At 59.6% G+C, this 12,941-nt stretch overlaps 1 protein-coding gene across 1 annotated transcript; it reads right to left on the reverse strand.

The window, feature by feature from the left end:
• Positions 1-1,475: 1,475 nt before the first annotated feature.
• Positions 1,476-10,443, reverse strand: DTYMK (deoxythymidylate kinase). Its single transcript, XM_090285589.1, has 5 exons — positions 10,237-10,443; positions 9,291-9,399; positions 5,069-5,159; positions 3,189-3,386; positions 1,476-1,727 (listed from the first exon to the last, which is right to left on the reverse strand). The coding sequence occupies exons 1-5, from the start codon at positions 10,364-10,366 to the stop codon at positions 1,617-1,619; spliced, it is 639 nt and encodes a 212-aa protein (XP_090141715.1). The 5' UTR covers positions 10,367-10,443; the 3' UTR covers positions 1,476-1,616.
• Positions 10,444-12,941: the final 2,498 nt, after the last annotated feature.

A 12,941-nucleotide genomic window follows, 5' to 3' on the forward strand; every position in this document is an offset into this window, starting at 1 on the left:
ACACCCCAGCCCCTTAAGTTATTTTTCTCTTCGTTTCCCTCCTGCCCTGGGGGAAGGAGGAAGGCTGGGTGGTCTCCATTCCTTCCGCTGTCTTGCAAATGTGCCACCCAGCCTGCTGGGCCAGGTCTTGCTGCAGCCCCTGCTGGGGCGCAAACGCTGGGAATGGGTGACAGCTTGACCAAAAGGGAGCTTTGTCCTAGTGGTTTGAAAAGGCTCACTGAACAGTGTTGTCTGTCCTAGTCTAGTTTGCGGTTCTTTGAGGCAAATAATAAGTTTCACTAGAAAAGCCTGTTGTCTGTGTGTCTTCACTTTTCCTTGCGTCGGTCGTCTGTGATGGGACGAGTGAGTGTTCTCTGAGCTCGGTGAGGACCCGTGGGCCCTGGCAAGCCATCGCCCTCACCCGACAGGTGCAGCCGCTTCAGGCACGGCTCTGCCCCGTGGTGCTGACCTGTGATCCTGAAGCAAAAGGCGCAAGGAAACCAGGTTGAGGAAGACAAGGGGCCTGCATGGTTTGCTGCCCCTCCACTGAGCGAGAGCGCTGGCCGTGGGCAGGTGCTGGTGCTTCACTGTGCCCCAGACCTGAGGGGTGACCGGCCTGCCCTCAGGTGTCGGTGTGAGGGAGCCCAAGCCAGACGAGGAAGCAGGAAGCACTCTGCTGGTCCCCAAGTCCAGGGGCCCAGGCACCCAAGTCCAGGCCTCTGGAAAGTGCTGTTAGTGACCACTGGGACCCCTCCACACCCAGAGGCTTCAAACAAGACACTGTCAGGGTCCTGAGGGCAGAAGTCAAACTGAGATGTGGGCACAGCAGGTTCCTCCTGTCCCCCTCTGCCCATTGGAGACCCTTCCTAGACAGCTGAGGACGGCCACCCACCTCGGGTCCCTTTGCTGTGCAGCTGCCATTCGCCGATATGGAGACAAGGCCATGGGTATCTTTGGGGGCCATTACCTGGCTTCTCTATGGTGCTCAGGGGCACACAGCCCCTCAGCCACGCCTACCGTAGTAGCCCTGGCTGGGACATTTGCTGGGTTTTTCAAAGAAAGTGTCATTGGCTGTGACACGGGAGTCGGCCTGTTTCTGCCGCCACCAGGCCCACTGCTGAGGCACTGAGGGGGAGACTGAGCAACCGCGCACTCCTGGCGTTCAAGGCCGCAATGTAAAGGACAGTCACTTTCAGATGAGAGAAGATGTCACCCCCTTTGGACATGGCCGACCTGGCCAGGGCCCGAGGCCAGCGCACGAGGCACTCGGGGCCCAGGGCAAGCTGACCCATCAGAGACCCAGCAGGAGCCCAGACAGGGAAGGGGCCCAGAGGCCTTCCACAATACACTTCCCCGTTAATTTTTATTTGTGCCTCTAAGAAATTCTATTTCAAACTGATCACCACTTCCACGACCCTGAAACCTCTTGGATGTGGTTACTGCTGAGTTCAGTCAGCAGTGCAGTCACTTATCAGCGTGCCCAGGGCGCAGGCGGGCAGGGGGCCCCGGGGACCACAGGCTGACTGGCTGCTCTGCTTGTCACTGGCTCGTGCGCAGCCCCCCGCGCTGTGCGGCGCGAACACCCGGTCCACACAGCTCCCGCCTCAGGACACGGGGCGGGGACAGTCCCTCCTCGTCTACGTCCACAGCTGCTCCAGCGGCCTCTGCACAGTGGCCTGGATGGTGTCCTCAGACAGCGAGCGGATCTCCTTATGGACGTCTTCGATGCTTCTAGAAGCGTCCACTGTCTGTCCCCATGGAGGTGTCAGAAGGAAAAGGGGGTGGTTAGTGCTCCTCACCGCGCTCAGTGCGTGTGGGGACGTCGGTCGGGGCCGGCTCAGCGAGGACACAGGGCAGGCCCCTCGGGACCCTTCACCGCACACCCTCTGACCAGCAGCCCCGGCCACGGAGCCGTCCCCGTGCCTGCGGCAGCCCAGGAGCAACAGCCCACCCTGCTCCCGACCCCTCCCCTCCCTGCAACCCCAGGTCCCTGCAGTGCCCACACCATGGGCGGTGAGACGGGTCTGGCTGGGGAGGCGGAGCGGGCCACGCCTGCCCCAGCCACACTCCTGCTCCTCCCCGGCCACCACACTGAGTGCCGCGCCCCAACGCGGGAAGCCCGAGGGCCTGGGGTACGGAGGGAGCCAGTCCACCAGGCCCTGGACTCCACCAGGAGTCCCCTGCCCGCCACCAATCTAGGTCTGGGCCCAAGCTCCTGTGGATACTTGTCAGCTTTCTTGGCTTGTTCCTTGCAGGTGTGGGAACGTGCACTGAGGGAGAGTCACTGAAGCCTGGTGGCCCTGACTCCGGGTTTGGTGAGGGACACTCACTGCTGCGCTGCCTCTTGGGGAGGGAGGGCTCTGCCCACCCCAGACGGAACATGCAGCTCGGCTCGGAGCAGGCAAGTGGGGAAGCACACGCGCCAGGCGAGAGGGACAACAGCCTAACCCTCTGCAGAGCGGCACGCACACATGTGACAGGCAGTGGACCTGGTCAACGGAAGAGAAACGCGCTTTCTCAAGCCTGGGGTGGCGCCCGCAGCACGGCCTGACCCGGGTGCTCAGGTGCCAGACGGCAGCACTGGGATCCGCTCTGGCCTCGCTGGCAGGACCGGGGCGCGTCTGCAGGGAGGGAGGAGGGGGGCTGACGCCTGGGACTGAGGCCAGGGTACGGGCTGACGAGCACTGAGATGGGGGAGGGGCCGCAGGGGGGCGTCGGGGCTCGAGCCCCCAGCCCAGACCGGCAGAGTAAGGAGCAGTCTCGTGTCCAGGAGCTCCTGTGGACCCGGGCGCCCCTGCCATGCGATGCAGGGATGCCCTGGGCTAGAACTGCAGGACGAGGGTCGGGAGGGAGGCAGCCCTGACCTCTGACGTGAGGCCATAAGCAACAGACCACGGGCTCAAGTGTCGCTCTTCCAGCAAGTGTGGAGGGGCAGAGGGCAGTGACTTGGGGACGTCATGTTCTGGACGACAAGGGCACTTGGCTAGTGCCCAGCAGAAGACAGGCACCCACGGGTGGCCAACTCCAGACAGGGCCCACCACAGGGGACGGCTGCTGTGGGGCTGGTCTCTTGTCAAACTGTCCCGACCCAACCACATGGCACCCAACCTGCATGCCATGAAAAGCCACCGAGGATTAGGATTTGCTGGCACTGGGCACCAGGCGCCCTGCGCTCCCACATGCAGCTCTGGCTCCGTGGGAACTCTCACCTTCCAGTTCAGGGTCGTGTCTCCCATGAGCTGGTGGAAGCGGTGCAGCACCTGCTCCTGGAAGGCCCTGTTCTCGTAGCGCTCGCGGCCGAACCCGCCCCGCTCCACAGCCCCTGCCAGCTGCAGCTGAAGGAACACGACCAGGTCCGGTTTGGGGAGCCCCACGTCCGGCTGCTTGCACCAGTGCAGGGAGAAATTCTGCAACAAAGGAGCCAACAGTCAGAGAAAGAAGCCGAGTGGCGTCTAACGTGTGGTTTTAAAATTCTCAAGAAAAGGAGCCCCGGCTGGTGTGGCTCAGTGGACTGAGCGCCGGCCTGCGAACCGAAAGGTGGCCGGTTTGAGGAAGGCGTGTGAAAGGCAACCTATCGACGTACCTATCATGCATCGATGTCTCTCTCCCTCCTTTTCCCTCTAAAAAGTAAATAAGTACATCAACAGTGTGTTTTAAATGCCTAAAAAAGGGGAAAAATAAGCTACCATTTTTTGAGACACCAAGCGATGAGGGTTGCGAGCGTTTTGCTGCCCCCAGGCTGCCTCCCTCTGGCCGACCCCTGGCTCCCGCCGAAGTGGACAGAAAGCGCTGTGACCCCGGCACACCCCCGCAGCCCATGCTGAGACGGTCGGGCGCAGGCCGCCCCGCACCCTCTGCCAGGCAGACAGCGAGGCCGCGTGGTACTGACCCTTGAGGCCCACCAGCCCCAGAGTGGGGCCCCCCGGGGGCGGGGGGGCAGGAGTGGGCACAAGGCCTTCAGTCGTGTCCTCCCCCCTGCCAGGGTGCCGTCCCCCTTCCAAAGACGGGCAGGGAGAGCGGCGCTCCTGGACACCTGCCACGCACACGTCCCCTTGCTCCTACCACCAGCTCTGAAGCGTCCCACCACCGGAGGAAAAGGCCGTGACTCACAGCCGCAGGCCCAGAAGCCTTAGGCTAGAACCCTGGGGCAGCCTGTGCCGTGCCCGTACGCAGCAGCCCACCAGAGGGCCGTGAGGGACCCAACAGCACGGTGCAGTGGTTGGGCGCCACCCCACGGAGCGAACGGCTGGCGCTTCCACTTCTGGTCAGCACAGGCCTGGGCTGCAGGCTGGCAACCGACCGATGCGTCTCTCTGACGTGGATGCCCCCCCATCTCTCTCCCTTCCTCTCTCTCTAAAAATAATAAAAAACTTTTTTAAGGTAAAAAGAATTGGAGCAGCCTGTGCTTCACAGGAAACTGTCCACGAAAGGAGCATCCCAGTCAGCTGGCAAGGGCTGGCAGAATTACAGGGCTGTCACTTTGCGGCCCCTGTGACTTCACTATCACAGGCTGTCCACACGGGAGGACACCATGCTCCCTAAGGGGCCTGTGACAGGAAGCAGATGCAGGACCTGTCTTTGGGAAGAGGCGGGAGGGACGTTTCGAGGACGGGCTGCCACGGGACTGCGGCGCAACCCCAGCCTCGAGGGACAAAGGGCCGTGAGCACCGACTGCACGGGGCCTCGCGGGACGACCACCGGAGCTCCTCTGGGGTGAAGTTAAGTTTTTAAGTTACTCTGGGGATGCACACCAAAACACTCGGGAAGGAAAGGATGTGTCTGCTGGGCCAGTGCTGGGTGGCTTCCCTTCTTCTCTGCGGGAACATGACACCGTCTGAATGGAAAGCAGGAGGACGGGGCAGCGCAGCTGCTGCCGCTGCACCGGAAGGTCCGGGAGCGGAAGCCTGGGACGCGCCGCCTCTGGCGATGTGACGGGAACGCGAGCTGCAGCTGCACAGATGTTCACCCTTCCGAGGCCCAGGAACGAGTGGGGGACCACAGGGCCCGTGCTGGGCCTCACGGCCCGCATGCTCTGGCCAAACCCCACAGTCATGCCCAGCAACGTCCTGCAGGGCCGGGCAGCACTCACCTCTTTGGCGCTGGTGAAGGCGACACCGGAAAACGCGTATCTGTCCACAACAAGGGTGACGCCCTGACGCAGCTTCTCCTTAATTAATGGCCTAAAAAACAGAAAACACTTCTGAGCCACAGCCCTGGCTCCACAGCCCGCGAGGACTCGGTCCAGTCACCAGAGATTATGGGCCAGTAACTTGTGAGTTTATTCTTATTTAAAAAACTCTGGATCTTCTCTTAGAAGATGCCAGCAAAGCCAAATGTAAAAAACAAGTCCCCTAATGAAGCTCCAGTGTCGCTGACAGATGTATCGCGCTCGCAAGAAGGCCCAGGGAGGAGAGTGGAGGGGTGGACACAGCCAGGGGTGAGGGGATGCCAGACCTTCTCACCCGGTGACAGCAGCTTAGAAAGATGTACAGAGACAGGGGCTGACACCACACTCGGGAATCAAAAGGACGTCTGACACCTGCGACCTGGAGAAGCTCACAGACGAGTACAGGAGGGGAGCCCCACCTGCAACCGCACAGTGCAGTTCTCGTCCCAGCTCATGTGTGATCAAACCATTAAAACATGACCTGCCCCAGCTGGTGCGGCTCAGTGCACTGAGCACCGGCCTGCGAACCAAAAGGTCACTGGTTTGATTCCCAGTCAGCGCACGTGCCTGGGCTGCAGGCCAGGTCCCCAGCTGGGGGTGTGCAAGAGGCAAGCGATCAATGTATCTCTTGCACATTGATGTTTCTCTCCCTCCCTTCCCCTCTCTCTAAAAAAGAAATAAAATCTAAAAAAAAAAAAAAGACCTAATCCACGAACAGGACACTTGGCACCTGCGCACCAGAGGTGATGCAATTGTATAAAGAATGAGACAGACGTCCGTAAAGAGAAGTCAGGCAGTCTCCTGACAGGTCACTAATAAAGCAAGTACAAAGAACCACATGTGGCCAGCGACCTTTTCCCTAAGAAGAGTGAATCGGGACATGTATGTATCTGCCCTTTTTTTTTTGGTAAAAATAAATCAGGAGGCGACACTGTTCCCCACGGGATAGAACAGGTGTTAGAAAGAAGGAACAGGCAGGACAGTGACCTATTTTATATGGTTTCCTTTCAGAACCATTTGTTTTGCGTATTCAAACTAAAGGATGGAAGAAACCTACAGTTGCTGTCCCACATGAACACAGTACGCCGTGCCCTCCAGCCAAGGACAGAGCTGCGCACCAGCCCCGACCACCACGCAGGCTGAGCTGTGGGCTGCAGGCGAGACACTGGGGCCAGGAGCTTGGGGTGCTGGGCTGGGATGGCAGGTGTCAGTGCAAACCCCTGAGCTGTTCCTCTTAGGTACAGGGGACACGTCCCAGGACCCGCAGTGGATTCCTGAAATTGCAGACAGTACCAACCCCCATAGATGCTGGGTTTTTTCCCTATACTTTTAACTTAATGACGTTTAATTTATAACAGGCAATTTCACGGACAGCCTTGCTCCTACCGCAGGTTTACCTCAGCATGTACCATTCCCTTTCCTTGAGTGGAGAGCTTTCCCTTTTCCCTTAAAGGAAGCCCTTTCCGGCTTCTCTCTGGCATATCCGATTCGCCGGCATCACCCTCGTGAGCCCTGGGGCCTCTGTGAGGCAGGGTAAGGGCGACATGGACGCAGGAAGCGCGACACCCGGCAGCAGGTCTGATGGCTGAGACAGCCCCTGAGTGACTCGCAGGCAGACGGCATCTGTGCCCTGGAGACGCTGGGCCAAGGGCGAGTCACGTCCCAGGAGGGACAGAGGACAGTTTAGGATTTCATCCTGTTACTCAGAACAGTGCACAATTTTAAAATTCTGAATTATTTCTGCAATTTTTCATTTAATATTTTCAGACCACGGTTGACCCTGGGTAACTGAAACTGTGAAAAGTAGCCACACAGGTACAGATGCAAGAGATGCATGTGTGTAGGTCTGTCCACACAAGCCCAAGGGACCCACGTAGTTTCTAAACACCGTTCTCCACTGCTGGTTCCTGGGCTGAGGGAGAAAACACAAGAAGGCTGAACACCTTGTTACACCAAAAATAAGTTCTTAAGAAATGAGGGCTGTGGACACAAGCCAGTTTGGAGAGGCTTCTACCAGCCACACGTGAAGCACCTCAACAGCAGGTGACAGAAGCAGCGTGTGGCCCAGTGAGCGAAAAAGAATGTGTGTCCACACCGACGACAATGGACAGGAAGCTGGGGAAGCCCTTCCTTACACAGAAAGCCGACGCGCACACATGTGAAGAACAGAGTCAGAAAGTTACCATTTGCCCTCGCGATGGTTCCCTCCGCAGAGGGTCAGTTTGCTGAGGAAGGGGATTTACAGTTTTGTAGCATTTCCCGAGTACAGCCAGAGAGACGGTCGAAGGGCCCGCCGGCCCCCCTCACAGATGACCCAGGGGACCTGCCCGTGGCGGCCAGACGCCTCTCCTCCCTCCTGCCCAATATGCCCTCGGGATGTAAAGTCCCTTCGCTTCTGTGGACTCCCTGCCAGCACTGCAAAGCAAAGTCTGCTTGTAAGGGAACATCTTTACAATTAATGCCCTGAAATTTCTTGAGTAAGAGAATGATAAATGTGGCAAAAGTTAATTGCAGGTGAAGGCTGGTGAACAGAATATGGGAATTGTTGGCACTATTCTTGCAACTTTTCCAATTGACTGAAATTATTTCAAAATAAGGAGTTTAAAAATAGGTAGAATGAGAGAAATCACGTATTTCTAGGAACGAGTTCCTGCGCAGAGGTGGTTAGGGCCATAGAGGGTGGGCAGGTTTTGGTAAAAGGGGGCGCGGATCTGGAAGGTGCTGCCCCCACCTGAGTGAGAGATCTGCAGGGACCACCGCCAGCCCAGTTCCGATGCAGCAAAGCTCAGGGTAAAGATTAAATGGCTGGAGGAAAGAACCAGTGTCCTCAGAAAGTGCATCACGTGCCAGGGCGAATTCCACACAGCCGAGGCTCACGAGCACCTGCTCCCAGCCTACCTGGCCAACTGCACGTGACCCCACACCAGACCGACGAGGGGCACCAGTGTGCCTATGACAGAGCTGTGGTTGAGGGCTGCACAAGACCAAGGTCACACAGATGGTGGGCAGCGGTGCCCCTTGTGAATTCGGGCATCTGACCAAGGACTTTCAAGTTTCAGGAACACTAACCTGACAGTAGGGGGAGTTGTGGGCACCGTGGCAGAACAGGGAGAGAAACCCACCATCTTTCGCACCCGGGACAGGGCCACTGTTTAGGAAGTAGTTACCATTAATTCTCATTTTTGAATTGGGTTTATATATATATTCTTAAATATTTTATTTATTTTTAGAGAAAGAGGAAGGGAAAGAAACATCAATTGGCTGCTTCTCGCACTCCCCCCAACCAGGGACCTGGCCTGAAACATAGGCATGTGCCCTGACTGGGACTTGCATCAGGCACCTTTCGGTTCACAGGCCAGCACTCAACCTCAGGGCTATACTGCTTTTTTACAGAGCCACGAAAAGCAAAATCCGAACAATTATGCCTATAAACTGCAGATGTGAAATTATAAAAATGGTCTCAGTCTTAGATTGGGGAAGGCCTTTCCAAGCAAGACAGCAAGCTCAGCATAGGAGAGAAGAGCAGGCTTGCCCGTAGAGGGATGCCGCAAAACCCCCGACTGTCCACCAGCATCTGCTGCGAACGCCCTTCCGGCGAGCAGGCCCCAGCGCTGGGGAAGAGGGCGGAAGGGCGGCCTCCCCTGGACAGCAGTCTGCGAGGCAATTAGGAGGCAGCTGCAAGAAGCCTTCTACCGTAGGACCCTGCTCACTCAGAACAACTCCCATGACGTGCCTTCCACGTCCGAGTAAGTGGAAACAAGAGCCTCTGGAAACACACACCACACCATTCAGCAGAGTTCAGTGTTGAGAGGACTCTACGAAGATGATGCGGAACAGAAAGGCGCGGACAGGGTGAAGTACCAACTTCAGCTACCTGAAGACACAAACAAGGAAGCTGTGCGGCCAGGAGCAAGGGCCAGAGTTCCTTCTGATCAGCTTCTCTGTGTAGCTAAAGCATCTAAAGAGAACTAGCCCGCAGGAGAGACAGCGTCATCAGGGCCCTCAGGTCCCGGGACTGGAGAGAAGGAGAATCTGGCAAAGGCGCCGCCGCAGGCCGCGCTGTCACCACCACTGAGGAGAGCTGCGCCCACCCCCTCGCGAAGGCCGAGAAGGAGCGAAGCCCTGGGGAGGGACGAGGGTTTACACGTGCTCCCAGCGGTTCGCGGAGAAAAGCAGGTGCACTGAGTGGTCCTCCACCTCGCTCCTCTTCTCCAAGTAGGAATTCAGGAGTTTGCCAATTTCAGTTGATCTTTCTAAAAAGAAAGAGAAACACACACAAGTGAGTGAGGCTTTCCATCTAAATTAGAGTAGTTTGCGCTGAACCTCTGGTCCGGGACGCCAGCCCAGCTCACGTCTCTCCGCGTCTCTAACAGGCTCCCACCTTCCCCTGAAGCCCCGGAGCTCCCCGGAGGCGGACAGGGGCACGGGCGCGGGGGGCCACGCCTCGGGGAAGGGCCGCGGCTGCCGCGGGGGCTGCGTCTCACTAGCGCCTGCAGACCAGCCGGCCTCGGCACAGCGTCTCCGCACTAAGCCGTCTCTCGATCACCCAACAGCGGCGTTCGCAAGCACTCTGAGGCCGATACTGTACTTGGGAAACTAAAAGCGCGCCCCAAAAGCCCTCACGGGGCAAACGGCAAACGAAAGCGAACCCTGAGGCACGGGCTGCAAAGCGGGGCCGGCGAACTCGGGACGGACGACAGGCTGCGAAGGCGCGGCGCCCCGCCGCAGCTCCGGCCCCACTCCCGCCCCGCGCCCGACGGCACAGACGCAGAGGCTTGGCGGCGGGGCACAGCGACCACAGGCGCAACGGACCAGACACCAGACGGCGGCCGCGGGCCTCCGCCAAAGCCCCTCCGCCCGGGCCGAGAAGGCCCGAGGAGGCCGGCAAGCCTCGATGTCCCCGTTCCCAGACCGCTTCCGACGAGGCGACCCCCCGACCCGTCCTCAGCCACAGACGCTGCCGGCTCGGCGAGCGGGACGGGACGAGCCTGGCAGACGCCTTCGGTCCCCGGCCCGGGTTCCCGCGCTTCCCCCGGGCCCCGTCGCCCGAACTTTCCCGCCAGCCAGGTCCTCCCGCGCGCCCCACCCACCCGGGAAGCGCAGCAGCTCGGCCCGGTGGCCGGCGGCGCACAACGCGGCCACGAGCTTGCGGCTCTGCGTGGTCTTCCCGGCGCGGTCCACGCCTTCCAGCACGATAAGCGCCCCGCGCCGGCCCGCCATCGCGCGCCGCCCGCAGCCCGCCACGACCCCGCGGCGCCAGGCTTGGGGCCGCAGCCCGGAGATCCTATTAGCGGCCGCCGGCGGCGCGCGCGCGCGCGCGGGGACTGGCTGAAATGGGCGGGCGTCTGCGGCGCGCGCTGGGATTGGCGGCCGTTTCCAGGCGTTGGTCGCATTGGCTGGAGCTGACCGCCTCTTCCGGCGGAATCCCCGCCTCCCGGACCGGAAGTCGGGCGCTCAGACCCGCGCGCCGGCCTGGGTCCTGGTTCGCACGCGGAGGGCGAGCGGCTGTGGCGGTGCGCGGGTTGCAGGCCGGGGCCGGAGATTCTAGCGGCGAGTCCGCGTCCAGTTGCCCTGGAAGGGCGGCGCGGACCGCCGGCGGAGCTCCCGAGCAGGCCGCGTAGTTGTAGCGCGCGCCGGGCCGCGGCGGCTCCGACGGCGTCCTGCAGCGCGAGCAGGGGCTGTCTGCACGGGGCCACGCGGCCGCCCTGGCGAAACACGCGTGGTCACCGTCGGTCCTAACGCTCGGGCCTGCAAAGTTCCGAGACTCCCGTTTGTAAGGACGGCTGTGCAGGTCCGCAGGGAGAGAGGAGGGAAGGGGTCGTTTCGTCTGTGTCCCACTCTGTCATGTGGGCACCGACCGGGGGGGGGGGGGCGGTCACTGTCGTGGGGAGGCGAAACGTCCAGTCTGGGATGAGCCCGGCCCCTAGAGAGCGCTCAGTAGTGCCCGCTCTTCTCGTCTCGGGGACACCAGGCTGCGGGGGCGTCTTCCAGGTGGCACGGCGCACTTGGGGGGCTGACTTCCTCTCCCAGCACGGGCGCCGTTCCCACGGGAGAGCCCTGCTTTCCGACCTGAACCCAGCCCCCCGCAGGCCCGTCCCCGATAATCCCATCCCGTTGCGGGGGCACAAGCAGACCCGAACAAGCCAGGCGCTACGCTTCCCAGAGTTTCTGTGTCGCTCTGGGTTAGGTCGCCGGTGAGAGGCGCAGGTACAGACTTCGGCGGCTACTGATCTGGGGGAGGTGGACGTGAGATTCCGGGCGGGTCCGTAGTGAGCTGTTGGAACCTCCTGCCTCCCCGCCGCAGGGCGAGAGGGCCTTGGGTTGAGGGCGGCAGAGGCTTCCCGCCAGCCCGAGACTGCCCGCCGCTCTGCGTGCGCCCAGGCCCTCGGAGCGTTTCCGACTTCTTCTCCGGTTCCCGCACTGGTTGTGCAAGTTCCTGACGAGTGTCACCCAAGACACGATGTTTTCCTGATTGACTCCCTCCCTGGATTGGTCCCGAGTTTCGGAAGGTGATAGGTTCTGTTGTTTCCAATGATTGGCTTCCTTTCCTCGATGTTGACCTTGGCCACGGAGCTTCCAAACGCTGCTGTGAAGTGACCACGCACTGGTTCAGCCAGAAGCTGTAACCGCGTTTGTGTGGTCGGCTCGTCCCTCCCGACCCCAGCCTGGGAGCAGCAGGTGCACAGTTAGGGCTGCTTCTGCACCTGGGTTCTAGGACAAAGACATACAGCCACGGCCACAGTAGCACCAGCAGGAAAGAAACCGTTGTGAATCGAGTCACATGTATTCTGGGTGAGCAGTGACCCCTTATCTGGTCGCTGTCTTCTAAAACGCCCATCTCCTTGCCTTCAAAGGGATTGACGGGATTAGTTGAGATCAGAAGAGAACCACAACACCCTGTACCACATCTGTTGGACCAGCTCACGGGGCAGACAGGGACATTGAATGCACAGCCTTTCTGGTCACTCATGAAAACGGAGGGGACCTGTCCGCTGGGGCCTTGCATGTGGGTGGGGGTTGGGTGCCCCTTTGCAGAAATTGCTAAACTAGCGCAACGGTTACTAAGCTACAACAAGCAACTTTGCTTCCATCTCTTCCAACATGTCATGCCTCTTTAAAAAAAAAAGGTTTTTATTTATTTTTAGAGAGAGGGCAAAGGAGGGAGAGAGATAGCAATGTGTGAGCGAAACAGTGATAGGTTGGTTGTCAACCACAGACCCGGTCTGCAACCCAGGCCTGTGTCCCGACCAGGAGTCAAACCAGCCACCCTCTGGTTCACAGACTGGTGCCACACTAGCTAGGGTTTTTTTGTTTTTAAATCGGGATGCCTTTACCTGCATACATCAATACCAGCCTACTGGGTAGTTAATGATCTCACGGGACACAAAGTCCAAGTGGGGCAGCTGAGAACGGCTGCTGCTGCTCAGTGACGTCAGCAACTTAGCAGTTCTCTTGGCCCTTCCTGGTCACTGTGACTGCAGCGTCTGCAGGCCGCCAGGCCCAACCTTGTGGCCCTTGTGGGCATGAGCCCTCACACCCGGACTGTCTCCTTTGTGCCTGGCAGCCTGCACACCTGTCCGACCTGATGCAGCACAGTCAGGGTCTGTTCCCACTGCATCCTGATAGGCCAGCAGACACAAGGCTGCCCACTCTGGAAGACATGACAGGACGCTGGGTCTGAGTGCTTGCAGGCAGGTGAGACAAAATCGGCCCTGAGTTGATCATCGCTGAACCTGGCTGTGGCACCTGGTGTTCAGTAGTTCTCTCTACTACTGTGTGTGAGATCTTCCCTTAA

The sequence above is a fragment of the Furipterus horrens genome, unplaced genomic scaffold (genome assembly GCF_987537825.1).
Source record: "Furipterus horrens unplaced genomic scaffold, mFurHor1.1.pri manual_scaffold_1, whole genome shotgun sequence".
NCBI classification, from domain to species: Eukaryota; Metazoa; Chordata; class Mammalia; order Chiroptera; family Furipteridae; genus Furipterus; species Furipterus horrens.